The sequence below is a fragment of the Hipposideros armiger genome, unplaced genomic scaffold, assembly GCF_001890085.2.
Source record: "Hipposideros armiger isolate ML-2016 unplaced genomic scaffold, ASM189008v1 scaffold_133, whole genome shotgun sequence".
Taxonomy (NCBI): domain Eukaryota; kingdom Metazoa; phylum Chordata; class Mammalia; order Chiroptera; family Hipposideridae; genus Hipposideros; species Hipposideros armiger.
Window position 1 is genome coordinate 3,086,318 of NW_017731483.1, and position 13,484 is coordinate 3,099,801.

At 38.5% G+C, this 13,484-nt stretch overlaps 2 protein-coding genes across 6 annotated transcripts in view; one reads left to right on the forward strand and one right to left on the reverse strand.

Annotated features, from left to right (window-relative positions):
• The window catches only part of EXOSC3 (exosome component 3), a 39,705-nt gene that overhangs the window by 18,299 nt on the left and 7,922 nt on the right, over window positions 1–13,484 (forward strand). The gene's annotated exons all lie outside the window — the stretch shown is intronic.
• The window catches only part of TRMT10B (tRNA methyltransferase 10B), an 18,371-nt gene continuing 10,457 nt past the window's right edge, over window positions 5,571–13,484 (reverse strand). For all 4 annotated transcript variants that reach the window (XM_019649519.1, XM_019649520.1, XM_019649522.1 and 1 more), the window contains 3 exons: window positions 7,305–7,507; window positions 6,758–6,866; window positions 5,571–6,123 (listed from right to left, as the gene is read on the reverse strand). In XM_019649519.1, the coding sequence (XP_019505064.1) occupies window positions 5,960–6,123; window positions 6,758–6,866; window positions 7,305–7,490 (459 nt within the window). In that variant the 5' untranslated portion in view covers window positions 7,491–7,507 and the 3' untranslated portion in view covers window positions 5,571–5,959. The remainder of the gene's footprint in view (window positions 6,124–6,757; window positions 6,867–7,304; window positions 7,508–13,484) is intronic.

Genomic DNA, 13,484 nt, shown 5'->3' on the forward strand with positions numbered 1-13,484 from the left:
TACCTTCTTGAAAAGCTGACGGTTCTTTGTGATTTGGATTCTTCTTTATGTCTGAATCTCCTCAGTTAAAAAATCATTATTCATTTTAGCACAGTTGTAAACTCATGCATTTAGTCCCAACCTCGTAATATACAATAAATACATCGAATTCAGGTGTACTTGGCAGTGTAGGTTGTGTTGACATGGAGTCTTCTCTCCCGGAAGGTCTGCTGTTCCTTATAGCTGATATACTTAGCCCAAATGTAAAAACTGGCTTTCCCCCTTCTAAGTCACTTGTATACATGCATTTTACAATTGTACAAAATCACCAAATTTCTCTAATAATGGGAGCCAGTGCAGCTAGGCTGATGTGATCCTCAGCTTATGTAGATAGTCATGGAAGTTGTCCTGGTAGATTTAGTAGTTAGACTTTGTTAGGTGTTTAGACCTTTACTTACCCAAAGCTGTGTCCTATTATTAAAGGGCTTTACTTCTAGATCCTGAAATTCAGAGCTATCTTGCATGTCTCTCTTTGCTACTTATTCTGCAGATTTGGAGAAATAGTTCAGGACATTAGAGAAGCATACTATTAACCAAGCAGCACCCTTGTGGTTTGCAAAAGTTAATGCTTCTCTCCAAGTAGTTATTTTAATTCCAGACTGACATGGTCAGGAAATTATGTTTAAAGTGTTCTTTTAGCACTTTTAGAAGCTATGATTCTAAAGCCTAGAATTAAGGTGCTCTGACAATGTAGGGGAAGAACTTTATACATTTTTGGTGAAGTTGGTGACACAGGGAGTTTGATTTTTTTNGGAATTTTAAGCAGAGGGCATACATGACATGAAGAATAGCACAGATCAGGGCACATTATGTGGGAAATTTACAAGTGATTTGGTATTACTTAGAAGAAATGAAAGTCAGGGAGGAGCAGTGTGAGGGTGACAAGGTGAGCAAAGACCAGGGTCACAGAGAGTCTTGGCTTTTTTTCCTGTAGGTGATATGATGCCCCTGAACAGTTTTCACACAGAAGAAAGGCATGGTCAAAGCTGTTTTTATTTTTTTGTTTGTTCTGCAATAATTTTTCATAACAATTATTTGCTCCATCAGGCTGAACTATCATAGAGAAGATATCTATCTACACAGGGTGCCAAAAAATGTATATACATTTTAAGAAAGGAAAACTTAAAATTGTAATACTCAATATATATCAATAACAAAAGATGAATAAGTCATCTTTGACTTCTGCAATTACAAGGGGTGCTCAAAGTGGTTTCCATCAGCATCCAGACACTTCTGATTATGGCGAGCTACTGCTCGGTCAACAAAGCAACGTTGACCAAAGTGTCCGCTTACATACTATTTTTGGCACCCCCGGTATTTTGCCTATCTCCACACTACTTTTTTTTTTAATTATGAAAAATTTCAAAAAAATTAGAATAGAATTAAAAAGCCAACCATGTGCCTATCATCCAGATTCAATAATTATTAGAATTTTGCCGTACTTGATTCATCTATCCTTCCCCTTTTTCTGTGGAAGTATTTCTTTTTATTGTGGTAAAATAAACACAACATAAACTTCACCATGTTAGGTGTCCAATTCAGTGGCATTAAGTATACTCATAGTGTTGTGGAACCATCACCACCATCCATCTCCAAAATGTTTTTTTTTTTTATCTCCCCAAACTGAAACTCTAACCATTAAACAATAACTTCCATTCTCCCCTCTGGCAATCACAAATCAACTTGTTGTCTCTATAGTCTACTTTGGACATTTGATATAAACAGAATCATACAATATGTGGCCTTTTGTATCTGGTTTCTTCCACTTAGAATACTGTTTTATAGGTTCATCCATGTGGTAGCACACATCAATACTTTGTTCCTTTTTAGGCTTGAATAACATTCCGTTGTATGGAACTGTTTACGCATTTATCAGCTGATGGACATTTATGTTGTTTTCACTTCTGAGCTATTATGAATAATTCTGCTATGAACAGTCATGTGTTTTTTTGTGTAGACACAGGCTTTCAATTCTCTTGGGTATATCCTAGGAGTGGATTGCCATGTTATACGGTAACTCTGTGTTTAACTTTTTGAGGAACTGTCAAATTGTTTTCCAAAATGACTGCATCATTTTACACTCCTATCAGCAACAATACGAGGGTTCTGATTTCTCCAAATCCTCACCAACACTTGTTATTATCTTTTGATTATAGCCATACTAGTGGGGGTGCAGTGGTATCTCACTGTGGTTGTACTTTTGCATTTCCTGGACTAATGACATTGAGCATCTTTTCATGTGCTTATTGGCCATTCACATATTTTCTTTGAAGAAGTGTCTTTGATCCACTTGGAGTTAATTTTTGTATATAGTTTGGGGGTGGTGGTGTCCAACTTCATTCTTTTGCATGTGGATATCCAATTGTCCCAATACCATTTGTTGAAAGACTTTTCTTTCCCCATTGAATTGCCTTGGCACCCTTGTTAAAAATCAGGTGACCACAAATGTGAGGGTTTACTTCTATATTTTCAATTTATCTACGTCTATCTTTATGCCAGTACTGCACTGCTTTGATTACTGTAAGACTTGCAGTAAGATTTGAAATCAGAAGTGTACGTCCTCCAACTTGGGGGGCGGGGTGGTGTGTGTGTGTGTGTGTGTGTGTGTGTGTGTGTGTGTGTGTGTATTTCTGAGTCCCTTGAATTTCCATATGAATTTTAGGATCAGTTTGTCAATTTCTGCAATGAAGACAGTAGGGATTTCGATAGGGATTGCATTGAATCTGTATATCAATTTAGGGAGTATTATCTTAACAATATTATTAAATTTTCTGATCCATGAACATGAGGTACCTTTCCAATTATTTAGATCTTTAATTTCTTTTAACAATGTTTTATAGTTTCTAGAGTTTAAGTTGGGCATTTCTTGTTAAATTTATTCTCAAATGTTTTATTCTCTTTGATGATAATGTAAATGGAATGCTTATCTTAATTTCACTTTTTGGTTGTTCATTTCAAGTGTACAGAAATGCAACTGATTTTTGCATATTGTTCTTAAATCTGGCAAACATGCTGAAATCATTTTGTTAGTTCTAACATTTTTTTTTAATGAATTCCTCAGGGTTTTCTATATACCAGATTATATCACCTACATATAGAGAATTTTACTTCCTCCATTGCAATCTGGATACTTTTTATTTCTTTTTCTTGCCAAATTGCCTGAGATAGAATCTCAAGTACAATGTTGAATGGAGTTGAGGGAGCTGACTCCTTGTCTTGTTCCTATCTTTGGGAAAAAGCTTTCAGTCTTTTGCCATGAAGTATGATGTTAGCTGTGGGTTTTTTGTAGATGTCCTTTATTAGGTTAAGTTCCTTTCTAATCCTAGTTTATTGATTCTTTTTAATCATGACAGGGTGTTGGACTTTTCAAATGCTGTTTCCTGCATGTATTGAGATGATAATGTGGTTTTGTTCTTTGTTCTATTGATATGGTGTATTACAGTAATTGATTTCAGATGTTAAAAGATCTTGCAATCCTGGGATAAATCCCACTTGGTCATGGTGTATAATCCTTTTTATACATTGCTGAATTCAGTTTGCTAGTATTGTGTTGAGGATTTCTGTGCCTTGATTCATAATTGATCTTGATCTGTAGTTTTCTTTTCCTGTGATATCTTTGGGTTGATATCGGTAATTCTGGCTTCACAGAATGAGTTGGAATATGTTCCCTCTTCTATTTTTTTTTTGGAAGAGTTTATGAAGAATGGGCATTAATTCTTTAAATCTTTGGTAGAATTAGGCAGTGAAGCCATCCAGATCTGGGCAGACTCTACCTTATTGCTGTTACTGACGAGTTTGTTGATCTTATCACCTCATGAGACCTTGGGCCAGTTATCAACATACTGCCACTCAGCTCTAAACTCACCCTTCACTGCCTGCTCTGAGAAAATGGATCTGGGCCTTTAAAATATTGTTCCTGTGCTATCTATCATGAAGATAAGCTTTATAGGTAGAAGGCCCAGCAGAGGCATTGCAAGAAGAATGGGTTTTGCTTCCTGGCTCCAGTGTGCTCTCTGGTATACTTCTACAGAAGCTGCAAAGCAGCTTCTCCAGTGTTTGCTCCCATTCTGATTGGTAGCCAGAAGAACCCAGCAGCCAGCAGTTTTCCCTACCACCCTATGGGGCAGTTCTGTAACAGGCTTTCAGGAGACACCTCCCCAGGAATAGCTTTCCCCAGCACCCTCGAAGTGCTAGCAAGTTCTGGAGGGTGGATTTCTAGCAAGTTCCACTGGCACAGATTCCCAGGGACTTCTTGCCACTTAATGAGCCACAGCAATGCCCTCTCCAACAAGGTCTCAGTCAGTCCTGCCAAGGGGGAGGGGCTCTTCTTGGGCGCTCTATCTCAGTACTAGGGGTAATAGATGGTCCTTATAGCTACTCTTACACTCTTTAAAGCTCTCTTTAATTCTTCCCAGACAGAATTCTTTGTAATTAAAAACATCTGTAGCAAGTAGATGTTCATTTGTGCAGTGATAATTCTGAGCATTTATATTTAAACCCTTTACTTGAATACAGATATTAACATCACTTCCATGGACTCTTTTGCTATTAATTTAAGCATGTAGTTGATTTGTAATTTTTAGAAACCAATGAACTGAAAAATGTTAAAGGTTCACTCAAATAGTACCTCTTTCGGGACACCTATCTTCCTCCCACACAGAGGTAACTATTTTATCCTCTGTAATTTCAGGGCTAATACTAATCAGGCAGCTACTGCCACTGTCACACTTGGTATTTTCCTTTGGAGACAGTGAACTCCCTCAGGGCAGCAACCATGATCCAGCAAAGGCTCAACTAGTGTGGCAGACTGAAAGGAAAAAAACCGCCCAGCCTCCCTAATCAACAAAGAAAAGCAACCGTGAGATGCCATTTTTCCAACTTCTAAAGTAGGAAAAATTACTAAAGAGGAAGTTCTGAGGAGAGATTCCTGAAGGCCGTGTTTCGGTCCAACCTTTTTCGAATGGTAATCTGGTAGTTTCCCGAAGAAAATACTCAGAAATGAGGAGGAGTTACTTCAGAGGGAGTACACTGTTGCACTGGCTCCCAGCCGGCAAGCCTCCAAACAGGGCAGATCCACCAGGAAGACCCCACGCTTGGGCTAAGGGCAGGACGTGGCCTCCACTCCGGAAGTGCGCCTGCGACTGTGATCCTCAATCGCTGTGGCCACTTTGACACCCAGAAAAGGCAGCACGCACAGTTCGGAAACACAAACTTCATAACCGTGACCCCACATGACCCCGGGACCAGCCTGCGGGTCTCCGCGCCCTCGCTCGTGGTCTTGGCTTCCCACACAACCGCACACGGGGGGTCCTCGCATCCCCAGAAACCTGGACACCAACCCCAGCCCCGGCGGTGTGTTTTCACTTACCAGGGGCCGCAAGACGCCCAGGCCGCGAAGGGCAGACATGGTGGCACGCGATGCAGACACCAAGCTGCCTTCCCGCGCGCTCCGCCCTCTGCCCCGCCCCTCGGGGCATGTAGGGAAAGGTTTGGCCTTCGTGGTTTGGCTGACCGNTAGAAATCCTTCCTTCACCAATAGGGAGAATGGGAGACCACTAAAATACATACATTGCAGGAAGACCTCCCACCAGGGAATCTCCCCACAACAAGCAACGAGGCAAATATTTCTCTCCCTAGCAGAAAGCCAAAGATTTCATCTCTGGGAAATTGACCCTGAAAGGCTCCATCTAGACTGGGAACACCATGAACACAGAGGCAAAGGGTTGATCTCAAAACAGAAATAGAGTAAAAATTTCCCAACTAAACAAGGGGATGTCTATTCTCTCCCTGATTCTTTACATAGCCATCTTGGAACTTAGCCACATGTAGGAAACGAAACACTTTTGCTGATTTACTACAGAATCACAGAAGCTGCAGCTGGTCATGCTCTTCATGAAAGCTGCTCCCTTCTGGACCTCTCTCATGTGAGTAGGAAGTCAGAACTTAGTGGATGTTCTACCTTCTTAGACATGTGGTGGGTCATACTCAGATCAATACAGAGTCTTGGTCCTGAGTGTTTGGCTTCCAAAAGTTTCTCCTTGGTTAAGGATCTCAGAAAACGTTTGCTATGCTGGGGGCAGATGCCTAGAGTAGAAATATCAGAAAAGAACAGAAGTGGGAAAACAGGAATAACATTCAGTAAGAAACAAATCTCCCCAGCCAGATGAGTGCTATTTGCATATGAAGAAAAACTTGAAACTCTTGCAAGGTATTCATTCATCAGGCAGTTTAGGTCCAGCAGAGCGGTGAGGAGTGTTGGCTCTGGAGCACACGGCTGGGTCTAAATCTAAGTTCAGTTTGTTCATTTATTACCAGTATCATCTTAACCAGGTTATTTAATTTCTCTGAGCCTCAGTCTCTTCACCTACAAAACGGGGATAATAAAAGGGCTTACCCCTTAGGGTAATCCATGTAAGATTCTGAGTACTGAATCTAGCACATAGCACTGAATAAATGTCAGCTGTTGCTGTTGTTGGTATAATTCCTACTACTTCTGAGTTCATAAACACATATATACACTAGATAGCTTATATTTGAAAGGCGGACTTCAATTTTGTTTTCTTTGATACTTTGATTCCTGAGAAAATAGGACAATAGTTTTTACCTCCCAGATGTCTGTTTTCACTTAAAAACAATATTCCTACTCTCCTAGGAACATGTAGATACTAGTTTGCTAAGAAATAAATATACTTATACCAGCAATCTGATTTATTGTTACCTGAATTTTCTTCACGATTGGCTTTTCTTCTTTCTTTTTCTTGCTTTCTTTTGCTCTTCTTTGCTGCAACTATTTTTTCCCAGTGTCTCTGTTTTCTTTGGACATTTTTCTTTGGTTATCCAGAAAACAAAATTGTTTGAGAACTTCATAAGCACCAAAGGGAAAATGAATATTAGAAACAGTTACTTACTTTTTTAAAATTAGATTTAACATTAGGAAAGAAAAAAGGGTATTAATCTTATAAACAAAAATAGACTAGATTGTGTTTAGAGAAAGCAGAGCCCCAGGAAAGAGATGTGACATGCCAGCCTAAAGCAAAGTTTAGATTTCCTGGCCCTTCTAAGGTATATAAAAAATTCCTATTGAACTTTATTTACTTTCCCTATGACTCAAATGGAACTGAAGCCTTATACCAGTTAGCAGGATATTCAACCCTTGGAATACACCAAACTCATTCCCAGCTTTTTTGCTACCAGTTTCTACCCTTAGAACAGGGGTCTCGGGTGCCTTTCATCATCTCACAGCCCATAGACACTGCTGCACTCACCGAGCACCACGCCGCACTGCCTGTGGGCAGGGTCTCTCCCTCCTGATGCTCACATTCCACATCAATCTGCAGAAGCCGGAAGCTTTCAGAGACGCCATCTTCACCTGTATCCTCAAGGATGACTTCTTGCTCCTGCAACACGTGTGACTCTGATTCCTGAGCGCTCCCTTCCAATTTCCAGTCCATGTGCTTAGTCCTCTGTCCTTTTCATAGATAGAAAAGGGTACAATTATGTGAGACATTACATAACTGTGACACATGAAACCAAGTCATTTATGGTGTTTATTGAAATGCATGCATAAGTTGAAGATGGGACATAGACGCAAAAGCCACCTCCCTTACATTTCAGTTTATTTTTTGAAACCATTCTATTAGCAAATATTTATTGAGCACCTATTATATGTAAAGTCCTGTACTAGAAACATCCTTGGACGATGAAGAGCTAGCCAAAAAACGTGGTAAAGAGTGTCTCGAAACCAACCAAGAATTCTTCCAGGCTGCTGGTGATATATCAGAATTTGTTTTTCCAAACTACATATTCCTGCCCCCAACTCAGCTAAGCATCACTGCAGCAGAAAGCCAGTCCCCAGGCCTTCCCTCAGAAGTGCCAAGGTAGAAAAACATAGAGCACCACTGTTGTAACACACTTAATGAATGGCACAATTTCAAAGTGGTGTTCAAAATCCCGAGAAAGATATGAGTATAAAATGCTCCAGTCTACAGTTAAGTATCACAGACAAAGAATGGTCTGACTATTGCTCATGGATGCTCCTGAGTCTAGTGTGCTAGCACCATTTTAGGAAAAGTACATCTTTGAAAAAGCAAATCTATATAATACGATTCATGCATATGGTAAAAACACATGTTTTTATAATGAAAAGTAATGATCCTCACTCTGACCCCTTCCACATCTAGTGGCAACCCTTAACAAGGTGTTTTTAGTTCTTCTGGTTTATACCATTACTACTTTTTTTTTTTAATTATTTTTAAAAATTTTCCAATTACAGTTGACATACAATGTTATATTCGTTTCAGGTGTACAACATAGTGATTAGACATTTACATAACTTAGGAAATGATCACTCTGATGAGTCTAGTACCCATTTGACACCATATATAATTATTACAATATTACTGACTATATTTCCTATGCTGCACTTTACCTCCCTGTGACTCTTTTTAACTGTCACCGTTACTTCTTGATTCATCAACTTTGAATTTTACTGACTTCCTATCAAACATAGAATTTAAATCACTTAAATTAACCCCTTTTATTTTTTATTTTTCTGTCAGTTACTTTGACCTTTAAATTTCTTTTTGAGGTATAATTTACTTACAGTAAAATGCAAAGATTTTAAGATTTGAAATTTGTGTTCATTTTCTTGCCTAGGCTAGTTTACTTTTACTTAGAAATCCTTCCTTNCCCCATTTACTACCACTCCAATTTCCATCTGTAATCATAATTAATGATAAGTGTATTAAAAACAAGTAGCCTATGGTAGACTGGAAGAAACAGCAGATAATTAAGTCTTGCAGATCATGAAGAGTATCTGTCCCAAGTAAGAAATGGATTGTGCGGCAACACCTCACTTGGGAGTCATTTAACCACTAGCTTCCACTCACTACTATGTACAACCAAGAAGGAAATAAGTAAGAGGAGGCATATCTACAGACACAATTTGCATCCAAAAAAAGCAGTTGGAGGAACAAGCCCAGCCCTAACTCAGTAAAACCCTGTTCTGGATAGCTGGAGTTTTCAGCTCAGAGCCAATTGGTAGCAGCGAATTAGAGAGGAGGGAGCACATTAGATTCAGGTCAGGTACACCACTAGCAGCTAGTCAACATTAAGGGTGCAAGCACACAGCCCAGTAAAAGGAAGGGCTCTCAAAACTGTAAACGGGTGACAAGAGCTCAAGTCCAACAATCTGAGGCATTTAGGGTCAGAGTACAGTAACTGATGTCCGTTTAAAGGTGTCCCTGGGTCATGAGTTTAAATTATATTTGCTACCTTGGAAGAAGCTCTGGGAAGATCATCTACCTTTTTGCAATTTCAGGTTTAAAGAGAAAGGTTTAGATTACTGGGGTAACTAACATACTCGGGGGCCTCAATAATTAAGAATTCCACTTCTACCACACATCATGCATGTTTGTCTATCCTCTATGACCCCTCTCCCAAGTGTTCTCTGGCTTTAAATGGACAACCCTTGTGACAGGGAGTTCATGTATCCTGGGGATTGACAGTACCTAAAGTAAGAAATCCTTGATATTGAGCCAAATTTGCTGTTTTATCTGAGACTTCCTCTCATTTGTCCTACTTCTATTCCCCCAGGGCCACACCAAGCAAGTCAAATGGCCCCTCTACAAGATAGCCAATTCAGATATTTGAAGGTAGTGATCATGCCACTCTGAATCCTCTCGTCTCCAGACTCATAGTCGCAGTTCCTTGACTATGACTTAGTTTTGAGTCCCTTCATCATTCAGGTCCACCTCTTCTGAACTTGTTCTAGCTTATCGATGTCCTTTCATTTACAGTCCCATATTTGACTGGCCACCATGAGTATGGTCTAACCAACTGGAGTAGCGTGAAACAGGCCTAGCACCTTCTTTGTTCTGACATCTGGACTACCTCTTTCTCAGGCTCACACAAAACACAATTCCAAGAGAGAACTCCCAAAAATGTTTTAAGGGATGTGATTCAGATGAGATAAAGGTACAACTACTCAGAGGACTTCTTTGAAGGATAACACTCTTTGCATATGTGAGATGGTTTTTTTTAAAGTCACTTTACAATCACTTTGAATTCAAAGTTAGCAGGAGACTCGGATGCTGCCCTGGAGGAGCTTACAGTCTGGTTTGTGTTCTCTGAACATGTAAACATAAAACAACTCCTCTTGAAGAAATGTTCTTAGCATATTTCTGTAAAGAAGCCAAACTCTCCAGAAACAACCCAAAAGTTCTAGACATCTGACAAATCTTTGTGCCAGCTGTTTTTCACTATAAACATTGGTTGAGAAATAAAAGAGGATAATGTGTCAACAACTGCACATCTATAGATCATATGCTATTCAATGACCCTCTAGACTTTTCTGCTTCAAAAAAGGGGCTGTCACTCCACTGTGGGAGACAGCATTTAGCTGTTATGTCTTTAATCATTTAATCTAAAACAACCGTCCCCACATCCCGACTATTTTAATTTTCATTACACTGACTTTTTTGAAAGTCTGTTCCAGTTGTCTTGCAGAATGCCTCACATCCTAGACCTTTTTCCGTTTGATTCAATTTAAACATTGTCTTGTAAGAATACTTCATAGGTGAGATTCCATCACATCAGAAGACACCTAATGTCACTACTGGTGATTCTAAGTTTGATCATTGGGTTAAGATGGTGACCTCCAGATCACTTCACTGCAATGGTACATTTTTGCCTTTGTAATCTGTGGGGCGATATTTTCGAGACCACGTGGAGAGTCAGTTCCCCAACAACCTTTTGTTCAATCAATTCACTGAGTCAAGGATTATCCAGGGAGTGACAAAATGCTGATTTTTCAATTCTATTATGCATTTCTCATTTATTAGCTGGCATTCTTAAGAACAACCCTCTCCACCCCCCATTTTTTTTAGATTATCACTATGGAGTCATGGAACACTGACCTTTTTAATAAATGCAATTCGGTTAAATATCATCTGTGTTAAATATGTGTATCTCATACATATATGAAAATATATGTAAAATACAGTCACACATATGAAAAACATATATATGAGATATACCCACAAACAGATACTTGTGTGATCATAGAACATATCAAGAGGGATACACAAGAAAACAGTGGTTGCCTCAAGTGGGGGACACAGTGGGTCAAGGATGGGAGGGAGACTTATTTCTCACTGTATTCCTTTTTTATGCATTTTAATTATTACTTCACTTTTATTATCTATTCAATGTTAATTAGTAAACATAAACCAATAAAATTATCAACAAATAGTTATATGATAGAATACTGAAAAACTCCCAATTATTCCAATAAAATTCTAATTCTACAAAAGAAATCGGGACAGTACTATGGACGCTGAGATTGTAAGATATGTCAGCAGGGAAGATGGACTAAGAAGGAGCAAACTACTCTCTCGCAACGAACAAATAGCTGGTAAGAATGCTGAGTCAATGCTTCCTTGGTCAAGATCAGAGTTATCCTTACAAAAATGAAGAGAGGGCAAGAGAAAGGAGTTCAACAACGGCTACTGATGTAATTCCCAAACACCATTCCAGTTCCTGACTGGATTCTGTCAGGTCAGGACTGCTGACACTGCTGATGAGAGAGGGAGGGCCAAGAATGAGGGATAACCTAGCCACCTTCTTCCTATTCCCGTTGAGTTTTTAGGCCTTTTGAGTAAGATTTTAACAGGGGAGGTGCTTCTAAAAAGTTAAGCACCACTTTCCAAAATACACTTTCCTAAAATGTGCACTTACTTTCTGAATGCTTTCATCCACAAGTCCACCAAGTATATAAACTTTGTTGAGATCAACATCTTCAAGAGCTAGTGGAAAAAGTGAAGGCCATTGAGATCAAATCTGTTTTATAATTTTGAAATCCAAAGAAAGCAAAAGGAAAGAATGATAAAAGCAGAAATTTAATGAACTAGAAACCAAAAAGATAGATTTGTTAGTTCTCTGAAAAGACCAATTAAACAGACAAACCTTTGGCAAATCTAATTATGAAAAAAGGGTAGTAGACTCAAATCAATATTTGGATTCAGAAAGATAAATTTAAAATTACACAGAAATGTGAAATAATTAGAAAAGGATATGAAAATTAATACCAACAAATTTGAAAATTATGTGAAATAGATGATTTTCTGGAAAATAAAAAAAGTATATATATCTAACATTGATCCAAGAAGGATCAGTGGGAGAAGCTGGGAAGGGATCCAGGCGGCTCACAGGTCCAGCTGCGGATGGAAACACTACATCTGTGCAGCTGTGCACACAAANTAAATTTCATTTTCTTTCCTCTTCCTCACCAGGCTGCTAGCTCCAAACTGTGAAATTCTACAGGAAGTGGGAAAACTCTACCCGCTGGAGATAGTATTTGGAATGAATGGAAGAATATGGGTTAAGGCAAAAACCATTCAGCAGACCTTAATTTTGGCAAATGTTTTAGAAGCTTGTGAACACATGACAACAGATCAAAGAAAACAAATCTTCTCTAGATTGGCAGAAAGTTGATATGATGTGGACTTTTTTATGGGTCATTTGAGCCAAGACACTATGGATGTCCTGGGGAAAGTTTTTTTTCAGGTGATCCTCTCCCCATTAAATCTTTAGAAGATGTAAATGTACATATTGTCTTAGTAGCGTCTTAAAGAGAATATTTTTATAAAGTCATTGGTTGCCACCCATGTTCTTGTGTATGAGAAAAATCATTATAAAATAATGTGTTTTTTTTCTTTACAATAAAGTTTATTAAAAGTTAGTATTATGGTTTATTTTGTATTAAGTCCCTTAGTTTTGCTAGAGTGCAGCTTCTATAATAAATTGGAAGTGAGCATTAAAATAACAATTATTTCCTGGTAATAAAACATGTTAACCAAAGAAAATGTAGAATACATAAAAAGTATAAAGCAGCAAACAAAACCACCTGTAAATCCCATTATTTAGTGGTATGTAATAATTAACGATTATTGTGTGTTTACCACGTATCAAGTATTGTTCCAATAACTCATTTATTCTTAGTAACTCTGCAAAAGACACTTATCCTCCTAGTGGAAGAAACTGAGGCACAGACTTTAACTTGGCCTACATTCTCAACCAGTATATGTGAATGTATGTTTTTCAAATTGGAATTACAAGATTATACTTTATATACTACTTTGTAATAGACCTTGTCCACTTCATTTATTTCTTTCATGATTGCTATTACAAATTTTGTAGTTGTATATTTCATTTTCATGTTATAGGATATTTTGGATGTGTCCAGTTTTTTGTTCTATAAGTAACACTGAGGAACTCTTGAGTCCAAGTCTTATTTTACTAAGATCATTTCCTAGAAGCCAACAAAAACACTACCTGCTTAGGTTTTGAAAAAGTTGTAGGCGTTTGTGATGGAGTTGGAGAGGAATTTGGTATTTGGCATTTTAAGCAAAGCCTGTAGAGGTGGAAATGAAGCCTGCCAGATGACC